The sequence below is a fragment of the Macrobrachium nipponense genome, chromosome 20, assembly GCF_015104395.2.
Source record: "Macrobrachium nipponense isolate FS-2020 chromosome 20, ASM1510439v2, whole genome shotgun sequence".
Classification (NCBI taxonomy): Eukaryota; Metazoa; Arthropoda; class Malacostraca; order Decapoda; family Palaemonidae; genus Macrobrachium; species Macrobrachium nipponense.
In genome coordinates this window covers 55391527-55408538 of record NC_061089.1, presented here as the reverse complement: position 1 = coordinate 55408538, position 17012 = coordinate 55391527, and the positions used below count along the sequence as shown (strand labels likewise).

Genomic DNA, 17012 nt, shown 5'->3' with positions numbered 1-17012 from the left:
AAAGCTCATGAAGTAAGAGCGGTTGCGACGTCTCTCTCGTTCTATAAGAATATGTCGCTTAAAAAAACATTATAGATACGACATACTGGAGATGCAACTCAGTATTTGCATCTCATTACTTGAAAGACGTGCGTGTGACGTATGAGAAGTGTTTTTCTCTAGGTCCTATCGTATCGGCAGATACGATTCTGGGTACGGGAGCCGACATCCTTAACCTTAAAATGTATATACTGTTCTTCTGTTTGGATATGGTCGAGAATCTCTTCGAACAATGGAGGATTCAGGCTCGCACGGCGGCCGTCTATTGTTCATAAGAGAATTCCTTGTCATATCCAATTAGTTGAGTAAAATGTTTTTTTTTTTTGGAAAATTTTATATGTGTGCGTAGTGGTTTTTGAGTTACGGTTGTTGTGACGAGTTCGGGGATAACTCGTAACAATCCTTAGTTCTAAACACATGGTTAGGATCAGGTGGTCGGGATTGGTTGTGTGCTCCTTCATAAGGTGTATTGTCATATAAGTGGATCAGCACCCATTGACAAAGTCCTTTTAGGCTCTGCTGAGTAAGTGGGTAAGACCCCATCGGCAGACCCACAAGAACTCTTGGCCATAGATCACATATCTCGCTAAGTTTCTTGAGGTGATGCAGACTACTGGGCAAACACCCACGAAGTCTACCACCTATCAGGTAGGAACCAAGGTTTTTTTTTTTATACCTACAACATATGTTGGTTTACCTGTCTATTCCATATAGTAGCTGTCTCTTACCCTCCACCGAAGGGTGCCAATCAGCTATGTATATATCTGACAGGTAAGTTGATTTGTATGAAAATGATATTGTTATGTTACAATAAAGTTTCATACATACTACTGGCAGATATATACAATTAAAGGCCCACCCAGCCTCCCCGCAGGAGACAGGTGGAAGAGAGAAAATATGATAGAAAACGGGGATGGTTCCTAGTCCTGCCGCCCAGGGCAGGCAGGTAGATCACCTGACCTACCTGTAGCGAGTGGCGCGAAATTTTTTGAATTTCTGTCGGGGACGACGGAGTCTTAGCTATGTATATATCTGCCAGGTAAGTATGTATGAAACTTTATTGTAACATAACAATATCATTTTCCTAAACTATACAAACCTGAGGAGGTCCTTTTACACATAGCCCCACCTCATGCCACCCCTCACTCTGCAGTTTTTGCTTGGGCCAAAAGCAAAAGTGATTTGTTTACCTCCCAGTCGCGCGCGCGCGCCTGTCGGACAAGCAGTTAACTACCGAACCCCTTGTTCGAAAGCTTACGACCTATCCAGCTGCCGCTAGTACCTTCCTATTGTAAAATAAAGGACCTCAGGTTGTATAGTTAGGAAAAATGCAATTTTGGACCAAATTTGTCATTTATGGGGGGGGGGGGGGGAAGTCAGATGGAAGTGAATTTGAATGGAGGTCAATAAAAGGAATGAAAGAGGTTGCAGCTAGGGGCTGAAGGGATGTTGCATAAACCAAGTAATGCCTACAGTGCACAAAGTGAGGTGCACTAACAACGTTACTCCACTACAGGGTGAAAAGAATTTTTTAATTATCACTTAGTAGAATCACTAAGCAAAGAAAAAGGCAGGAAAGAGGAAGCTTCCAGACATGTCAGTAAAAGAAAAACTTCCAATAGGAAGTGTTTATGTAAAAGATGAGGTTCAAGTGATGTTAATTTTATTTCTTATTTAGAATTGACTAAATAAGAAATCTTCCATCTAGATTTATCTTCCATCTAGATTTATGTTTTATACATAGTACTACATATTTACATAACTGTGGCTTATTTAGCTCATTCTTCTGCATGTAGTAGCCTAATTTGCATTCTAAAAATCATAAATTTGTAAATTGTTGTATTCGAATGAATATTATTGTCCAATTTTAGGTTATTTGTTGGTCTTCATTGTAACTTGAGGTAAGTTTTACCTTTATTTCAGAAGCCAGCTTATTCAGATCCTTGTCGTTCAGCAATGTTAAGTGGTTCTGAGGGAACTCTTGCACAACTCCTCTCCATTTCTAAGGAAGAAAATAAGACATTACGTCTTGACTGCACTGAACTTCGATGTAAGCTTCATGATGCACAGGCAGACATTAAGGTAAAATTAGTTAACAAAGTTGGCTTCATATCACTATTGTGCAGCTATTTGATTAATATTTGATTATATAGAAGTGTATATTATTTTCCCTCATTTTTGGGACTGAGGGAGAGACAACCACTTGTCCTGTGACAATATCTCAATTTTATGCATTCAACTTACCTGTCAGATATATACTTAGCTATAGACTCCGTCGTCCCCGATAGAAATTCGAATTTCGCGGCACACTCTACAGGTAGGTCAGGTGATCTACCGCCCCGCCGCTGGTGGCGGGAATAGGAATCATTCCCGTTTTCTAAGACAGATTTTCTCTATCGGCTCGTAAAAGGCAGCAAACCTTGTTGTTGTTACTCCTGATTTGATTTTCGATATTTTTTCATCGCTATTGATCTTCTAAGCCGGTTATTTTGGTGACGTATTGGATCTTTGGTTTGGCATACTCTTTCGTGGACTGTTTTTTGGACTTGGTTTTGGATATTTCTCATGATGTCGGATTCTAGCTTTACGGTTAGAAGACAGTGTGTAAATGAGGGATGCATGGTGAGGCTACCGAAAGCTTCGGTAGACCCTCACACAGTTTGTAAGGGGTGTAGAAGGAATGAATGTTCAATTTCTAACACCTGTGATGAATGTGTAAATATGAATGAGGAAGAATGGAAGAATTTAAATTCATATTTAAGGAAATTAGATATGGATAGGGCTAGGAAGGCTTCCTCCAGAAGCGTAAGTAGGTCTCGCTCTAACGAGCCTATTAAATTAACACCTAACCCTAAACCTCTATCTTCTTCCTCTAGTACTAAGACTGCAAATCCGGCAACGGAAATTGCAGATCTTAAAGCTGCGCTACAAAGGATGGAACGTCAAATGCTGACGTTGAAAGGTAAGCACAGTGATAGTGAATTAAGTGTCCCTAGTGCAGTGGAGGGTGCGTCTGATCGGCTCTGTCTCGCTCCCAGGCCTAGACCTCTTCCAAGCTCACAGGCCCAGAGGAGAAGGAATGTCGAAAGCCTTACGGAGGTTACGGAGAATCCCCACCGATCAGGCGTCCCCTCGGCAGATTCTGTGACGAATAAGGATCTTCATGATCTCATCAGGTCTTTCGAGACTAAGAAATTGAGATCGTCGATTCCCCCGAGTTGGAACCTGGACGTTGTCCTAAAGTTCTTGATGTCGGACAGGTTCGAACCTATAGATAAAATCTCATTCAGAGATCTTACTAGCAAATGCATATTCCTGTTGGCTCTAGCAACTGCTAAGAGGATCAGTGAATTGCATGCTTTGGACTCTCGGGTGGGATTTAGAAAAGACTCGGCTGTCATTTCTTTCCAGGATCTTTTCCTAGCGAAGAATGAGAACCTTCTAAACCCTTGGCCTAGAAGTTTCGAAGTCAAGGGACTCTCTTCTCTGGTAGGAAGAGAGTTGGATCGGTCCCTTTGCCCAGTCAGGACCTTAAAATTTTATTTAGAAAAGAAGACACAGCTTCAGGGATGTCGACAAGGTCTTTGGTGTTTGGTAAGAAACCCCAAGAGACCGATGTCAAAGAACGCACTGGCATTCTTTGTCAGAAATGTAATTACCGAAGCTCATAAGAATTGCCAAGAGAACTCTTTAAAGCTGCTGAGAGTGAAAGCTCACGAAGTCCGGGCTGTGGCAACTTCCCTTTCTTTTACGAAGAATATGTCCATGAGAAACATTTTAGCAGCAACTTATTGGAGGTGCAATTCAGTATTTGCATCCCACTATTTAAAGGATGTTAAAATAACATACGATAAATGTTTCGCTCTTGGACCTTATGTATCAGCGGATACTATGCTGGGAAATGGAGCAGACGCTGATCCTTAAATTTGTTTTTAATATTTTTAATAATTAGTTTTAATATTGTTGTTGAGTTGTGGGTTGCTTGAAAGGATGTTCGGGGATGACTCCTTTCAATCGTAGTACTAACCCCAATGAGGATCAGGTGATCGGGATTAGTGTCGTGCTCTATGATCATGCCAATAGGCAAGGTGTTTTGTCATGTAAGTGGATAGGACCCCATTGACAAAGATCCTAAGGTTCTGAAGCGTAAGTGGGTAAGACCCCAGTAACAGACCATCAAGAACTCTTAGCATGAGGTCACTACCTCGCTGAGGCTCTTGAAGCGATACGGGCTCCTAGGCAGTAGCCATGAAGTCTTTCGCTAACACAGGTAGGAATCAAGGTTTTTAATTTTATTACCTACAACATATGTTGTTTCCTGTCTATTTCAGTAGATTAGCTGTCTCTTACCCTCCGCCAAAGGTGCCAATCAGCTAAGTATATATCTGACAGGTAAGTTGAATGCATAAAAATGTTATTGTCATGATACAATAAAGTTTTATGCATACTTACCTGGCAGATATATACGGTGTATGGCCCACCCGACCTCCCCTCAGGAGACAGGTGGAAGAGAAAATCTGTCTTAGAAAACGGGAATGATTCCTATTCCCGCCACCAGCGGCGGGGTGGTAGATCACCTGACCTACCTGTAGAGTGTGCCGCGAAATTCGAATTTCTATCGGGGACGACGGAGTCTATAGCTAAGTATATATCTGCCAGGTAAGTATGCATAAAACTTTATTGTATCATGACAATAACATTTCAAACTGAGAAATTTTTGTAGATAGTACGTATATGCATTACATGGAGTCAGTTTAATGACAGTATATGCATTACATGGAGTCAGTTTAATGACAGTTATATACTTCCATGCAGTCTTGCAAGAGTGTTCATCTTGGATGACCATATCTTAGTGTTATTATGTGGTATGGTACTGTAATGTTTTTATAGGTTTTGCGAGAAGAGATGCAACGCTTACGAGGAACAGCTGAAGGAAGACGACGAAGCCTTGCTGTCACTGCAAATAGCCAGCTTGCTCATCAGGAGCGGGAGCAATTCATATCTCAGATGGAATCTCTAAGCTCAAAGGTTGTGATTTGTACAAGTTATAAGTTTGTTACTGCAGGAAAGCAGAAAACTGTGTCATATAGCATATAGGAGTGGTGACTTAGGAGAAAACAGTCATTATAAAGCAATTAATGTTAAAGAAGTATAAAAAAGTATAAAAAGTTTCATATTTGTAACCGTTGATGCACGCATAGTAAAAAACGTAATGTATAAAGTTATATCTCCCAAGAAATTTAGTGTAAAGTGAATTTGTTGTATTGCACTAATTAATATAGTACTACTTGATAAACTGGACGTTTCCTGTAAAAATGGAATGGAATATGAAATGTAGGCAAAAGATTGCATTTTAAGTTAATCCATACGTCTGTTATATTTGATAGCATCATTGGAAATGTGCACCTATGATTACCAGTACATACCACTTTACTTATTGATATTGGTTCTAGTAGCAAATGCCATTCTGTTGCATACATACCTGCCATGAGTAATAGTTGAATGCAAGTTGCTATCAAGCTTTAATATTTTGTGTAAACTGGATTGCATAACAGTGATAGGCAATTGCAAGTCGTGCCATAATTTTGTACACCCTGCAAAGCTTCCAGGATTGTCAGGAGGGTTATTTTCTAATCCTCTTATCTTGATCTTTTGATAGTGTCAAGCTCTTGAGGGTGATGTACGTGGCCTGGTAGAAGAAAGGGAAGAATTGGTAAGAGAACTAGATGCTTCAAGCCATAAAATACATCGCCTCAATTACATTCTCAATACTCTTCTTTCAAATACCTCAACAAATGATATACAAGGAAAAAGGATTGTTGATCTTGACTCCATCATCACTGAAAACAGGTTAGTTATGCATAGCAAAAAAACATTTTACAACATTAATTTTCTCCTGTAATGGAAACCATTGCATGACTTTTTAATTAAAATTGTGGAAAAGTAAGGAAGTGAAGTATGTTAATTTTCTTGTAAGCTTACTAAAGAACTTTGGGCTTCAGGTGTTGTATTCACACTGCCACTGGGAATGGGTAAAGCATTTGCAATAGCCTAGCAAGGTGGTTGATTTCAGTTTATTCCGACACGTTATACAAACCCTCGGTCCTTTACATAAGGAATTACTATTCATCGCCAGCTGGACTGGTCATAAGATTTACTAACAAGGTAGTTCGGCAGTAATTGTTTGTCCAATGGTTGGGAGTCCTGCCCGACTGGAGGTAAACATACCACTTTGCTTTCAACCGCCGTCGGGTGAAGACGTGTGTTCGCCTCTCTGCCCGCCTCTGTTATGAGATTGTTTTCAAGCTTACTTGCCTTTCAACCTGTTTTCTTAGAATACTTGTGTGTTTGTAATTACGCACTCTTATTTGTTTTGTATTTGGTAGTTATATTGCATCGACTGGATTAATCATGCAGTCCCACGTATCTGAGAAGCCCTCGCGCCCCCCATCCAACTGGAGAGTGGGCCCTGGAGTGGGAGGCTGAAAGTGTGGGGCTTTCAGGTCCAGTGATGTCATGGACCCTCATCCTCTCTGTACAAGGTGCCGAGGGCGTGAATGCTCACAGGATTTAACTTGTGTTGTTTGTGTCTCTTGGTCGGAGGAGCAGTGGGAGCTGTACAAGAAGAGGAAGAAGCCATGTAAGGCCGCCAAGGTGTCATCTGAAAGCTCTCCCTTGACACCTTTGGTTGACGGATACATCATCATCTTTTCTCCCTCCTCGTCAGCTCCCATGTATGGCTCTTTTCCCTTTGGAACCACCTCCCTTAACCTGACTGTTGCTTCCTCAGGTGTGTCTGCCTTGCGGGTAGGGATCTTCAGCAGGTGTGGCGCTAGCTGAGTCTTCCGGGCACTCCAAGTATTCAGGGGGCTCATCCATCATCTTGCTGCAGCCCTGGTCACTCATGGGGTAGAGACGAGGACGACTACAACTGTGTCGACCCCGGGTTATGCAGCTCCGCCTCATCTGGTGTATACCCAGCATGTGACCACGGTCACCCACTCGGCTGCCGTACAAGCTCCGTTGCTGTATGTGCCCCGGAGGGAGTTGGTACCACCTCCACCTGGTTTTGCTGTCCTTGCTCCTCCCCCTACTTCGAGTGCCTGAAGAGTTCGCCCTTAGATCGCCCTCCTGTTGCCGTTGCCGTACCTGCTGTCCCTGTTTCCGCCTGTGGAAGTGGTGCCGCTCCTGCAGGTCCTTCCGGCCAGGTGGAGTTGGGCCCCGTTGCCAACGCAACCGCCCCAGCTCCAACCTGGATGGGAGACCTGTCTGCTGTCCTGAGGAAGTTGGCAAAGAAGTAGTCCAAGGAGAAGAGGAAGGTGTCGTCGTCGTCGTCTTCTTCGTCTTCATCTTTGTCGTTGTCTTCTCCGTTTTCATCTTCGTCGTCATCTTCTGCCGCCTCTTCCCCTTCAACTTCCAAGGCCCCCCGTAAGAAGTCTCGCACAGAGACTTCTAAGGGTCTGTCTTGCTCTGGCGGGACAGGTGGATCTTCTGCTGGTCCTCCCGTTCCTCTGGGAATGAGGCCCATCTCTCCTTCCTCAGGGAAGGAGAAGACGGGACTGGAGGTACCAGCCACTGCTGGTACCTCCGCTCCCGGTTCCAGAGGTTCCACCTCCGGACCGGAAACCGTCTCAGCTGCTCGCGAGCGAGCGTCACTGAGTGTACGGTCACCTACCGGTGATCATGCAGCCAGGATCCAGACGGCTGAGTACGCTCACCATCAGGACCCAGGCACAGAGTGGAAAGATGGTAAGAGTCGCTCAGGTGACTCTCGCCAGACCGGCGATCACTCTCGCAGCGATCGTCCGGTTCCCAGGGTTGACGTTACGGTCCCACCAGACCGTTCACGTGTTGAGGCTGGAAAGAGGTCCCCCGGTCACCATGAACAGCCTTGGCTGCTTCTGGGACCGTGGTACTTCATGAGGACGGTGCTCGCTCTCACTGAGTTAGCGGACGCTACCAGTCACCCGACCGTTGCTCCCACCGGTACTGGACGGCTCACACAGCTAGTAGCAGCTCCCCTGACGCACGAGACCGACGCTACCATCCTCGGTCCAGCATTTCTCCGCAGGGAGACCGCTGGTCCAGACCTGCAGCTCAATCGCCACTGTGGGTTGGCGATCGCCTGCAGTCCTCCCAGCTTACCAGCTCTGCTGGTAGGCAGGGTAGGAGTGTCAGGTCTTCCTCACCTGTCCCTTCAACCTCCTTGGGCTACACCGGGAGGAGCGAGGCAAACAGGAGTGACCATGAGGAGAGTGCTTCTTACAGTCCGGCCACGAGAGCCTACGAGCCTGGTTCGGTCTTAGGACCAAACCAATCGTATGCTCAAGTGGTTGGAGGAGACCACGAGGGGTCTGGCGAGGTTCTTCCTCCTGAAGGAAGAGTGTCTCAGGAAGTGATCGGCCTGGGTGGATCTGACGGTCCATCGCCTCAGGACACAATCACCCCCGAGATACAAAGGTCCTTTGCAGAGGTCATTGCGCTGATTCGTCAGCACAACGACCTCGAGGAAGGATCGGTGGTTGCTCCCTCTCACCCTCCATTGAGGTTAGTCGTTCTGGGGCCCTAAGAAGGAACCCAGAGCGACGGAGTGCTGGACCAGGTGATCGCCCTTGCCTCCAGACAAGAGGCCTCACTCAGGGCCAGCAAGTCAGACCAGGTGCTTCCCTCTTTTCTGCCTCGTCAGTGGCGTATGGGCCTTCAGCAGACCCGTTGCCGACCAAGCAGGTTGATCCGGAGATAGCTAGGCTAACTCCGGGAGTGCCTCTTCAACACCTGCTGTCGGAAAACCTCTGGTTCTCGCAGCAAGAGGCATCGGCCCTGAAATCCACTGCCATGGCAGCTTTCCAGGCCGTCTTCTGGCTGGATCTGTGGTCCCTCACAGTATCCAGAGTCACAGCCTCCTCAGGAGCTTTAGTTTCTGAGGAGGACTCGGTGTTCGGGAGACTCTGCTTCTCTGGAGGTGGGGCCATCTTCTACCTCGCCCACCAGATGGCCACCAACCTGGTTTTGAGGAGAAGGGACGCTATTTTCACTCACGTAACCAGGGCGGCTGGTCACGAGGTAAAGTTGGGTCTGTGTAATGGACCGTTGCTGGGTTCCTCCTCTGTCTTTCCCAGAGAGATGTTGGACGATGCGGTGGAAAATTGGAGAGCTAAGGACTGACCGCTTAGTACACTGGGCAGTTACCAAGACTTCTGGGCAGTCAACTGTGGCTAAGCCTCGGAGCTTAGCTAGTGCGTCCTTCGCTCCCAAGACGTCAGCACCATCGAGGGTAGCGCGAGGAAAGACCCAGCCTTCCTCTTTCACTTCGAGAAGTGAGCATCAGCCCTCCTCTCATGCCGCCTCCTCTCACGGGAAAGGGGCTAAGTGGAAGGGGAAGAGAGGGAAACGCTAGGGACGGCGTTCTCCCTTAACTGCTGCCGGAAGTGGGGGGTGCCTGGCGAGCCATTGGGCAACTTGGCAGCGCTACAGAGCCGAGACTTGGGTAGTGGATGTCCTTCGAAGGGATACCTACTGCCCTTCGAGTCTAGGCCACCCCTCACCTCACACCCAGTCCAACAGACGTACGTTCCTGGTTCTGCCAGGGACGTAGCACTGACACAAGAGGTGAAGACTATGCTGAGCAAAGGAGCTGTGGAGAGCGTGCGAGATCAGTCACCGGGTTTCCACAGCCGACTTTTCCTAGTGGAGAAGTCTACGGTGGGCGGGAGACCGGTGATAGATCTCTCTCCCTTGAACCATTTCGTTCGCCAGACTCGGTTCACGATGGAAACGGCATGCTCAGTGCTTGATTCCATCAGGGAGAACGATTTCCTGTTTTCAGTGGACCTGAAGGATGCGAATTTCCAAATCCCCATCCACCAGTCCTCCAGGAAGTACCTCCACTTTATCCTGGATAGGACAGTGTACCAATTCAGGGCACTTTGTTTCAGTCTCTCAACCGCCTCACAGGTGTTCACGCGAGTGTTCACTCTGGTGTCGGCTTGGGCCCATTCGGTCGGGATACGTCTGATGAGGTATCTCGACGATCGGCTGGTCCTGGAGAGCTCCCGCTCGCAGTTGCTACAGAACAGAGATAAACTCCTCAACTTCTGCTGCGATCTAGGGATCGTGTTAAATTTCCAGAAGTCAGCTCTCAAACCCAAGCAGAGGTTAAAGTACCTGGGCATGCTGATCGATACGGTAGCAGCACGAGTCTTCCCTGCAGACTCACGGATCAGCAGGTTCAGGGAGGCAGCCTGATGGTTCTTGTCACGACAGGAACAATCAGCTCAGCAGTGGCAAGTCGTGATTGGTCACCTGTCGTCACTAGAGAAACTAGTCCCTCACAGGCGTCTTCACCTGCGGTCTCTTCAATGTAGATTAAAGGAGTGCTGGTCACAGGCACGGATCCACAGTTCTTCCTGGTTCCTCTCAAGGGAGGACCTGGCCTGGTGGCTAAATGACAGGAACCTCTTAATAGGAGTGCCCCTGTGCACTCCCTCCGGAAATGCTTCTGTTCTCAGATGCATCGACCAAGGGTTGGGGTGCACACCTGGAAGGGTTGTTGGTTGCAGGAGTGTAGAACCATCACAACAGGCACCTTAACTCAAGGCAGCATTTCTCACGCTCCAAGAATTCCGGGAACGACGATGGGACACTTGGTGGTGTTGATGAGCGACAACACCACGGTAGTGGCATACGTCAACAAACAGGGGGCCCTAGTGTCCCTCCCGTTACACCAGTTGATGATGCAGGTGCACAAGTGGGCCGTAGCTCACTCGGTAGAGCTGTCAGCCAGATACATTCCAGGCAAGAGGAATGTAGTAGTGGCAGACAAGCTCGGCCGCCAGAATCAGGTGATTGGGACAGAATGGTCTCTTCACCCAGACATGGCGGAAAGGCTCTTCAACCTGTGGGGGTGTCCAGTAGTGGATCTGTTTGCCACCCGGCACAACAGAAAACTTCAGGTTTTCTTCTCAGTTGTGCCGGACCCATGGGTGGCTGCAGAGGAAGCGTTCCAACACCCATGGGACCGCCTTGTAGTCTACACCTTTCCCCCGTTCTGCCTAATTCGCAAGGTGATCAGCAGGGTGCTGGTCACCAGCAATCTTCGGATGATTCTGGTGGTACCCAAATGGCCTCAGGCCATTTGGTATCCGGACCTGCTGGCTCTTCTCTTGGAGGCACCGCGAGAGATTCCCCCATGGCACAACCTGCTGTGTCAACCGTATGTAGAACGGTACCGCCAGGCAGTACATTCCCTGTGTCTTCACGGCTGGCAGTTATCCACCATCTCTTGCGAGCGAGAGGCTTTTCTCGCCAAGCACCAACAGAGGTGGCTGGTTACCTCAGACAGTCCTCTGCAGCAGTATACCAGGGAAAGTGGCCCATCTTCTGTGGTTGGTGTCGTAGACGGGGTCTCTCTCCGATTAGAGCCACTCTTCAGCTGGTAGCGTATTTTCTCATCTTTCTTCACCGAGAGAAGCTCCTCTCTATCTCTGCAGTTAAAGGATACAGAGCCGCCCTGGCCCTAGTCCTTAAGCTGCGAGGAGTTGATATTTCCTCCTCCATGGAAATATCTCTCCTAATGAGGAGCTTCGAGAGGTCTTGCCAACCCAGGGAACTCAAGCCCCTGGGGTGGGTTGTAACTCTTGTTTTAAGGAGTTTGACTCGTAGACCCGACGAGCCTCTCTGGGAGTCATTAGACAGGGGTCTGACCCTCAAGACCGTCTTCCTGCTGGCCCTGGCATCGGCAAAGAGAGTAGGAGAACTTCATGGGCTTTCCTTCGATGTTAAACACTCGAGGGGATGGGGATCAGTTAAGCTCGATTTCGTCCTGGATTTCGTAGTGAAGATTCAGAACCCTTTGGTCCCTGACGCCAGGTTCGAGTCCTTCGCGATCCCCTCCCTGGAGTACTTCACCGGTAATGATACGGAAGAGATGCTGCTTTGTACTGTGAGGGTGCTACGGTGCTATCTGAAGAAAACTCGACACCTCAGGCCTGGGTGTTGACGCCTCTTCATTAGCACCGGGGTGATCAAGAAAGAAGTGTCCAAGAACACTGTTTCTTTCTGGCTTCGTGAAGTGATCAGGAAAGCGTACGACTCCGAGAGGAGTGCTGACACCAGTACCTTTCATCCAAGAGCCCACGAAGTTAGAGGTTATTGGTCCAACCCTTGCATTCCGCAAGAACACTTCCATCGCACAGGTGCTGAAGGCAGGGGTGTGGTCCAGCCAGACCACCTTCACCTCTTTCTACCTTCGGGATATTGCCCATAGGTCCTTGGACACTTTTTCCTTGGGACCCGTGGTGGCTGCTCAACAAGTTGTGTAGCTTACCCAGCTCCTGAACAGGACAAGGTTGCATCTCATCCTTGTGATATCTCATGAATGGAGAATGAATGAGAGTGTGACTGGCTCCTCTTCCTTATCTTTTCTTCCCTCTCTCTGCAGGCAGAGGGTAGCAGTCGTCACATGCTGGACAGGATGACAGTGCAGGTAAGCTACATAATCGAGCTCCATTCTATCCCTTTCATTAGGGATAGAGGCGTTTATCCGTCCCTTCCCTAGCAAGTGGGGAACCGGACAGTAGTAAGAAACAAACCCAATACTGTACTTTATATTTGGCTTCTTACTTAGGACATAAGTTCTTGCTTGCTATTTATAAGAGGTACGATTGCTTCCCTCTTATGAATTGGTCCAGAGGTCTGGCCACTGATCCTGCAGTTCTCACTCTGATCATTTGGACAGAGGCTAGGTTCCCCCCTTTGCTCTTACGACAAGGGAGGGAACCCAAGTTGGGCAAACACCAGTCTGTTCACAAGACTCAGATTCCTCCCACCAATAAGTGAGTCTTCCTTATGTAAAGGACCAAGGGTTTGTATAACGTGTCAGAACAAATCACAATTTTTGAAAGTAGTAAATTGTATTTTTCCTAACTTGACAAACCTGAGGTCCTTTACATATAGTTCCACCTCATGCCACCACTCACTCTGATTTTCCTGGGCTAGAGCACCCACTCTTTATTTATACTAAAAAAAGAAATGAAAATTGCTGCAAGGTAAACAAAGTAGTTGGATGGCCAGATATGGAAAGACTAAAGGGAATAGATGAAGAATAAAAGGCATTGGGCCATGCAGTTAAGTTAATAAATAATGTGTTCTGTTCGACTTCAGCTGATTAATTTGCTTTGTTAATTGTTGTAAAGTGACTGAAGTGGGAAATGGTTATTATGTGCTGTAGAGATTTTTTCCTCATTTAGGTGTGAACAGAAAAAATATAATGTAGTGGTAATTACCTTTTTTTCTGACCATTTGCTGATAGTATACACATTTTTTATATACAGTAGCACCTTGGTTTTCATACGTAATCTGTTCCAGAACGTCTCATGAAGTCCAAAATGTACGAAATAGGAAACAATAATTCCCATAAGGAATAAAAATCCAATTAATGTGTTCCAGGCACCCAAAACTATTTTTGAAAAATACATTTTCATACAATGAACTTACCTGTCAGATATATACTTAGCTAAGACTCCGTCGTCCCCGACAGAAATTCAAATTTCGCGCCACTCGCTACCGGTAGGTCAGGTGATCTACCTGCCTGCCCTGGGCGGCAGGACTAGGAACCATTCCCGTTTTCTATCATATTTTCTCTGTCGCCGGTGGTATCAACATTGTTGTTACTACCTCCTGACTGGAATTCGCTTTTCAAGACTTTTTGATCATCTATATTGGATTTCTTGGTGACGTACTGGATCGTTGTTTTGGCATTCGCTACCGTGGACTGGATTTGGACTTGCTTTTGATTTTTCTGATAGAATGTCTGATTCAAGTGTTAGTGTGAGTATGTGTGTGAATGTAGGCTGCAAGGTGAGGATACCGAAGGCTTCGGTTGATCCTCACACTGTATGTCGTAAGTGTAGGGGGTTTGACTGTTCTTTAGCTAACACCTGTATTGAGTGTGAAAAGTTGAATGCTAATGAATGGAAGACTCTAACTTCTTACTTGAAGAAGTTAGAGAGGGATAGAATTAGACGGGCTGCACAAAAGGGTGTGAGTACAAGGCCTATTGAGCCTTTTTCTGAGTCTAACTCTCCTGTTATTAATGATTTTGATTCTCCCTATGTATCTGAACCCTCACAGGCTTTGCATTCGGATTCGGCTTCTGAAATCGCCAATCTGAAGGCTACTCTTCGTAAGATGAAGACAAAAATGGCGGCCGGATGCAAGGTAAGGAAGTGATAGTGAATTACTTAGTGAAGTGAGTGTTCCAGTGTTGTGGAGGGGGCGTCTGACCGTCCCTGCGATGCTCCCAGGCCTAGACCTCTTCCAAACTCACATACCCAGAGGAGAAGGAAAGTCGAAAGTCGTACGGAGGTTGTGGTGAATTCCCAACGGTCAGGCGTCCCTTCAGCAGGTTCTGTTTCGCTACAGTCTGCTCAGGACCGCTTTAATAGAAGCGTCCTACGAGATTGTTTCTCGTCGTCTGGTTCTCATTCACCTAAACGAGGGTGGAAGGACTCGGATCTTTCTAGGCCACTGAAAAGGCACTGGAAAGAACGCGCGTTTGACTCGAGCCCGGAGCGCTTCTCGGAGGAAGCCCCCTCTTCTATCAAGAAGGCTAAGATGGTCTCGACGCCTCCTCGATCGGTAGTTGAGGATCGCACTCCTTCGAGTTCTCCTGATGCTTCTATTGAAGAGGACGTTGGTGTGGCTTCCAACAGGATATTGCTAGCTGTACAAGAACAGTTAGCCTCTTTGGTTGGAGTTCTTTCGAGGGATCCCCCTTGCAAGAAGGACGCTAGACTTCCTATTAAGAAGTCTCGTCTTCTTTCGCCTGCCAGACGTGAAGCGTCCTTCAGGCATGAAGAGCCTTACAAGCGCGAGACGTCTTCCAGGCGCGAAGATTCTTTCAGGCGTCAGAAGCTATCCGAGCGAGTTGCTCTAGACAAGGATACGCTCAGGCGCGAGGCGCCAGCCAGGCGCGAGGAGTCAGCTAAGCGCGAGGCGCCAGACAAGCGCGAGGCGTCAGCCAGGCGCGAGATGCCAGCCAAGCGCGAAGAGCTTGCCAGGCGTGAGAAGTCAAGCAGACGCGAGACTACTAGTAGACTTGAGAGAGAATCTGTTCACTCTATGAGTCCCTCTCCTAGTAGGAGTTTGTCGCCAGTAGAGAGAGAACTTGGTGAAGATCCTCTCGTATTTCAAGCCGATTCTCATCACGGTGTGGACGTAGATTCGGAAGACGAGGTTAACGGTAGAGAAGGCTTCTCTAACTATAGAGTTTTGACGGACCTTCTTTTGCAAGAGTATGGAGATTCGTTGACTTCTGCGGCTCCTCCTTCGCCTCGATCACTGTTTTCGAGTGCGATAGTACCGAAGTCTTCGTCGGTTTTGAAGATGAGACCGACGATCTCTATGAAAAGAGCTCTACAGTCTCTTGACAAGTGGATGTTGTCGAAGAAGGATCTGGGCAGAACCACCTTCTGTATGCCTCCAGCCATACTTTCTGGTAAAAGAGGTGTCTGGTACCGAACTGGGGAGAACATGGGCCTTTCTCTCCCTGCGTCGGCTGAAGCGGACTTTTCAACCTTGGTTGATTCATCGCGTAGACACGCTTTGAATGGAGCTCGTGTGACTTGGGCGATTTCTGAGACTGATCATCTCCTCAAGGGCCTCTTCCATATTTTGGAAGTGTTTAATTTCCTAGACTGGTCCCTTGGGGTGATGTCTAAGAAGGCTCATGACTCGGAAGGTCTAGACCCCGAAGTCATTCTTAGTATTCTGTCATGTATTGACAAGGCAGTACAAGACGGATCGGGAGAAGTCTCCTCTCTCTTTGGAGCGGTACTCCTTAAGAAGAGGAGTATTTATAGTGCCTTCTTAACCAAGGCGGTTTCTCCCTCACAGAGAGCAGCCCTGGTTTTCGCTCCCATGTCAGACTTCTTGTTTCCTTCTTAGTTAGTGAAGGACATTTCTCGCTCACTGACTGAGAAGGCGACACAGGATCTTCTCCTTCACACTGCAAGGAAGAAGAGACCCCTAGTTGCGGTTGACAAGAAAGGACCGACTTCTACTGTTCAGCCCTTTCGAGGAGGCCCTCCCTCCAGAGCTCCCTCTAAGAGGAGAGGTAAAGCTTCTTCCCGTCCCTTTAAGAAAGGGAAGTGAGACACAACCTCCAAACACCAGTGGGTGCCAGGCTTCTCGAATTTGCAGACGCCTGGACATTCATAAACTCGGACGCCTCTTCTATGTCTATAATCAGGAAGGGATATCTTATCCCCTTCCAGGACAGTCCTCCCCTAACGACTATTCCGCGGGAACTGTCAGCCAGATACAGGGACCCTGTACTGAGGGATACTCTTCGTCTGATGGTGGATCAAATGTGGGACAAACGAGCTATAGAATTAGTTCTGGAGCAAAACTCTCCGGGGTTTTACAATCGTCTTTTTCTGGTTGCGAAAGCCTCGGGGGGCTGGAGACCAGTACTAGATGTCAGCGCTCTGAACAAGTTCGTTCTAAAGGAGAAGTTCTCTATGGAGACTTCGGCCTCAGTCCTTGCGGTTTTACATCAAGGAGATTGGATGGTGTCGCTGGATCTCCAGGACGCTTATTTTCATGTCCCAATTCGCCCTTCTTCGAAGAAGTACCTCCGTTTCATGACGGGGGGAAGGATCTTTCAGTTCAGGGCCTTGTGTTTCGGCCTGTCCACAGCTCCTCGGGTCTTCACAAACCTGATGAAGAATGTGGCGAGGTTTCTTCACCTCAAAGGCGTCAACATCTCTCTATATCTGGACGACTGGCTCATCAGGGCCAGAACAGAGAGACAGTGTTTGAAGGACCTTTCTTTGACCCTAGACCTGATAAAGGCGTTGGGACTACTCGTGAACCTCGAGAAGTCACAGCTGATCCCCAGACAGAACTTAGTCTATCTGGGGATTCAGATGGATTCTCGGGGTTTTCGAGTATTTCCTTCGCAAGAGAGAATC

General features: G+C 47.4%; 1 protein-coding gene across 1 annotated transcript in view; it reads left to right on the top strand.

The window, feature by feature from the left end:
• Nucleotides 1–1962: 1962 nt before the first annotated feature.
• Nucleotides 1963–17012, top strand: part of LOC135226017 (golgin subfamily B member 1-like) — a gene marked incomplete at its 5' end in the record, with an annotated part of 31251 nt that continues 16201 nt past the window's right edge. The window contains 3 exon segments of the mRNA XM_064265497.1: nt 1963–2121; nt 4930–5067; nt 5699–5889. Of these exon segments, the coding sequence (XP_064121567.1) occupies nt 1963–2121; nt 4930–5067; nt 5699–5889 (488 nt within the window).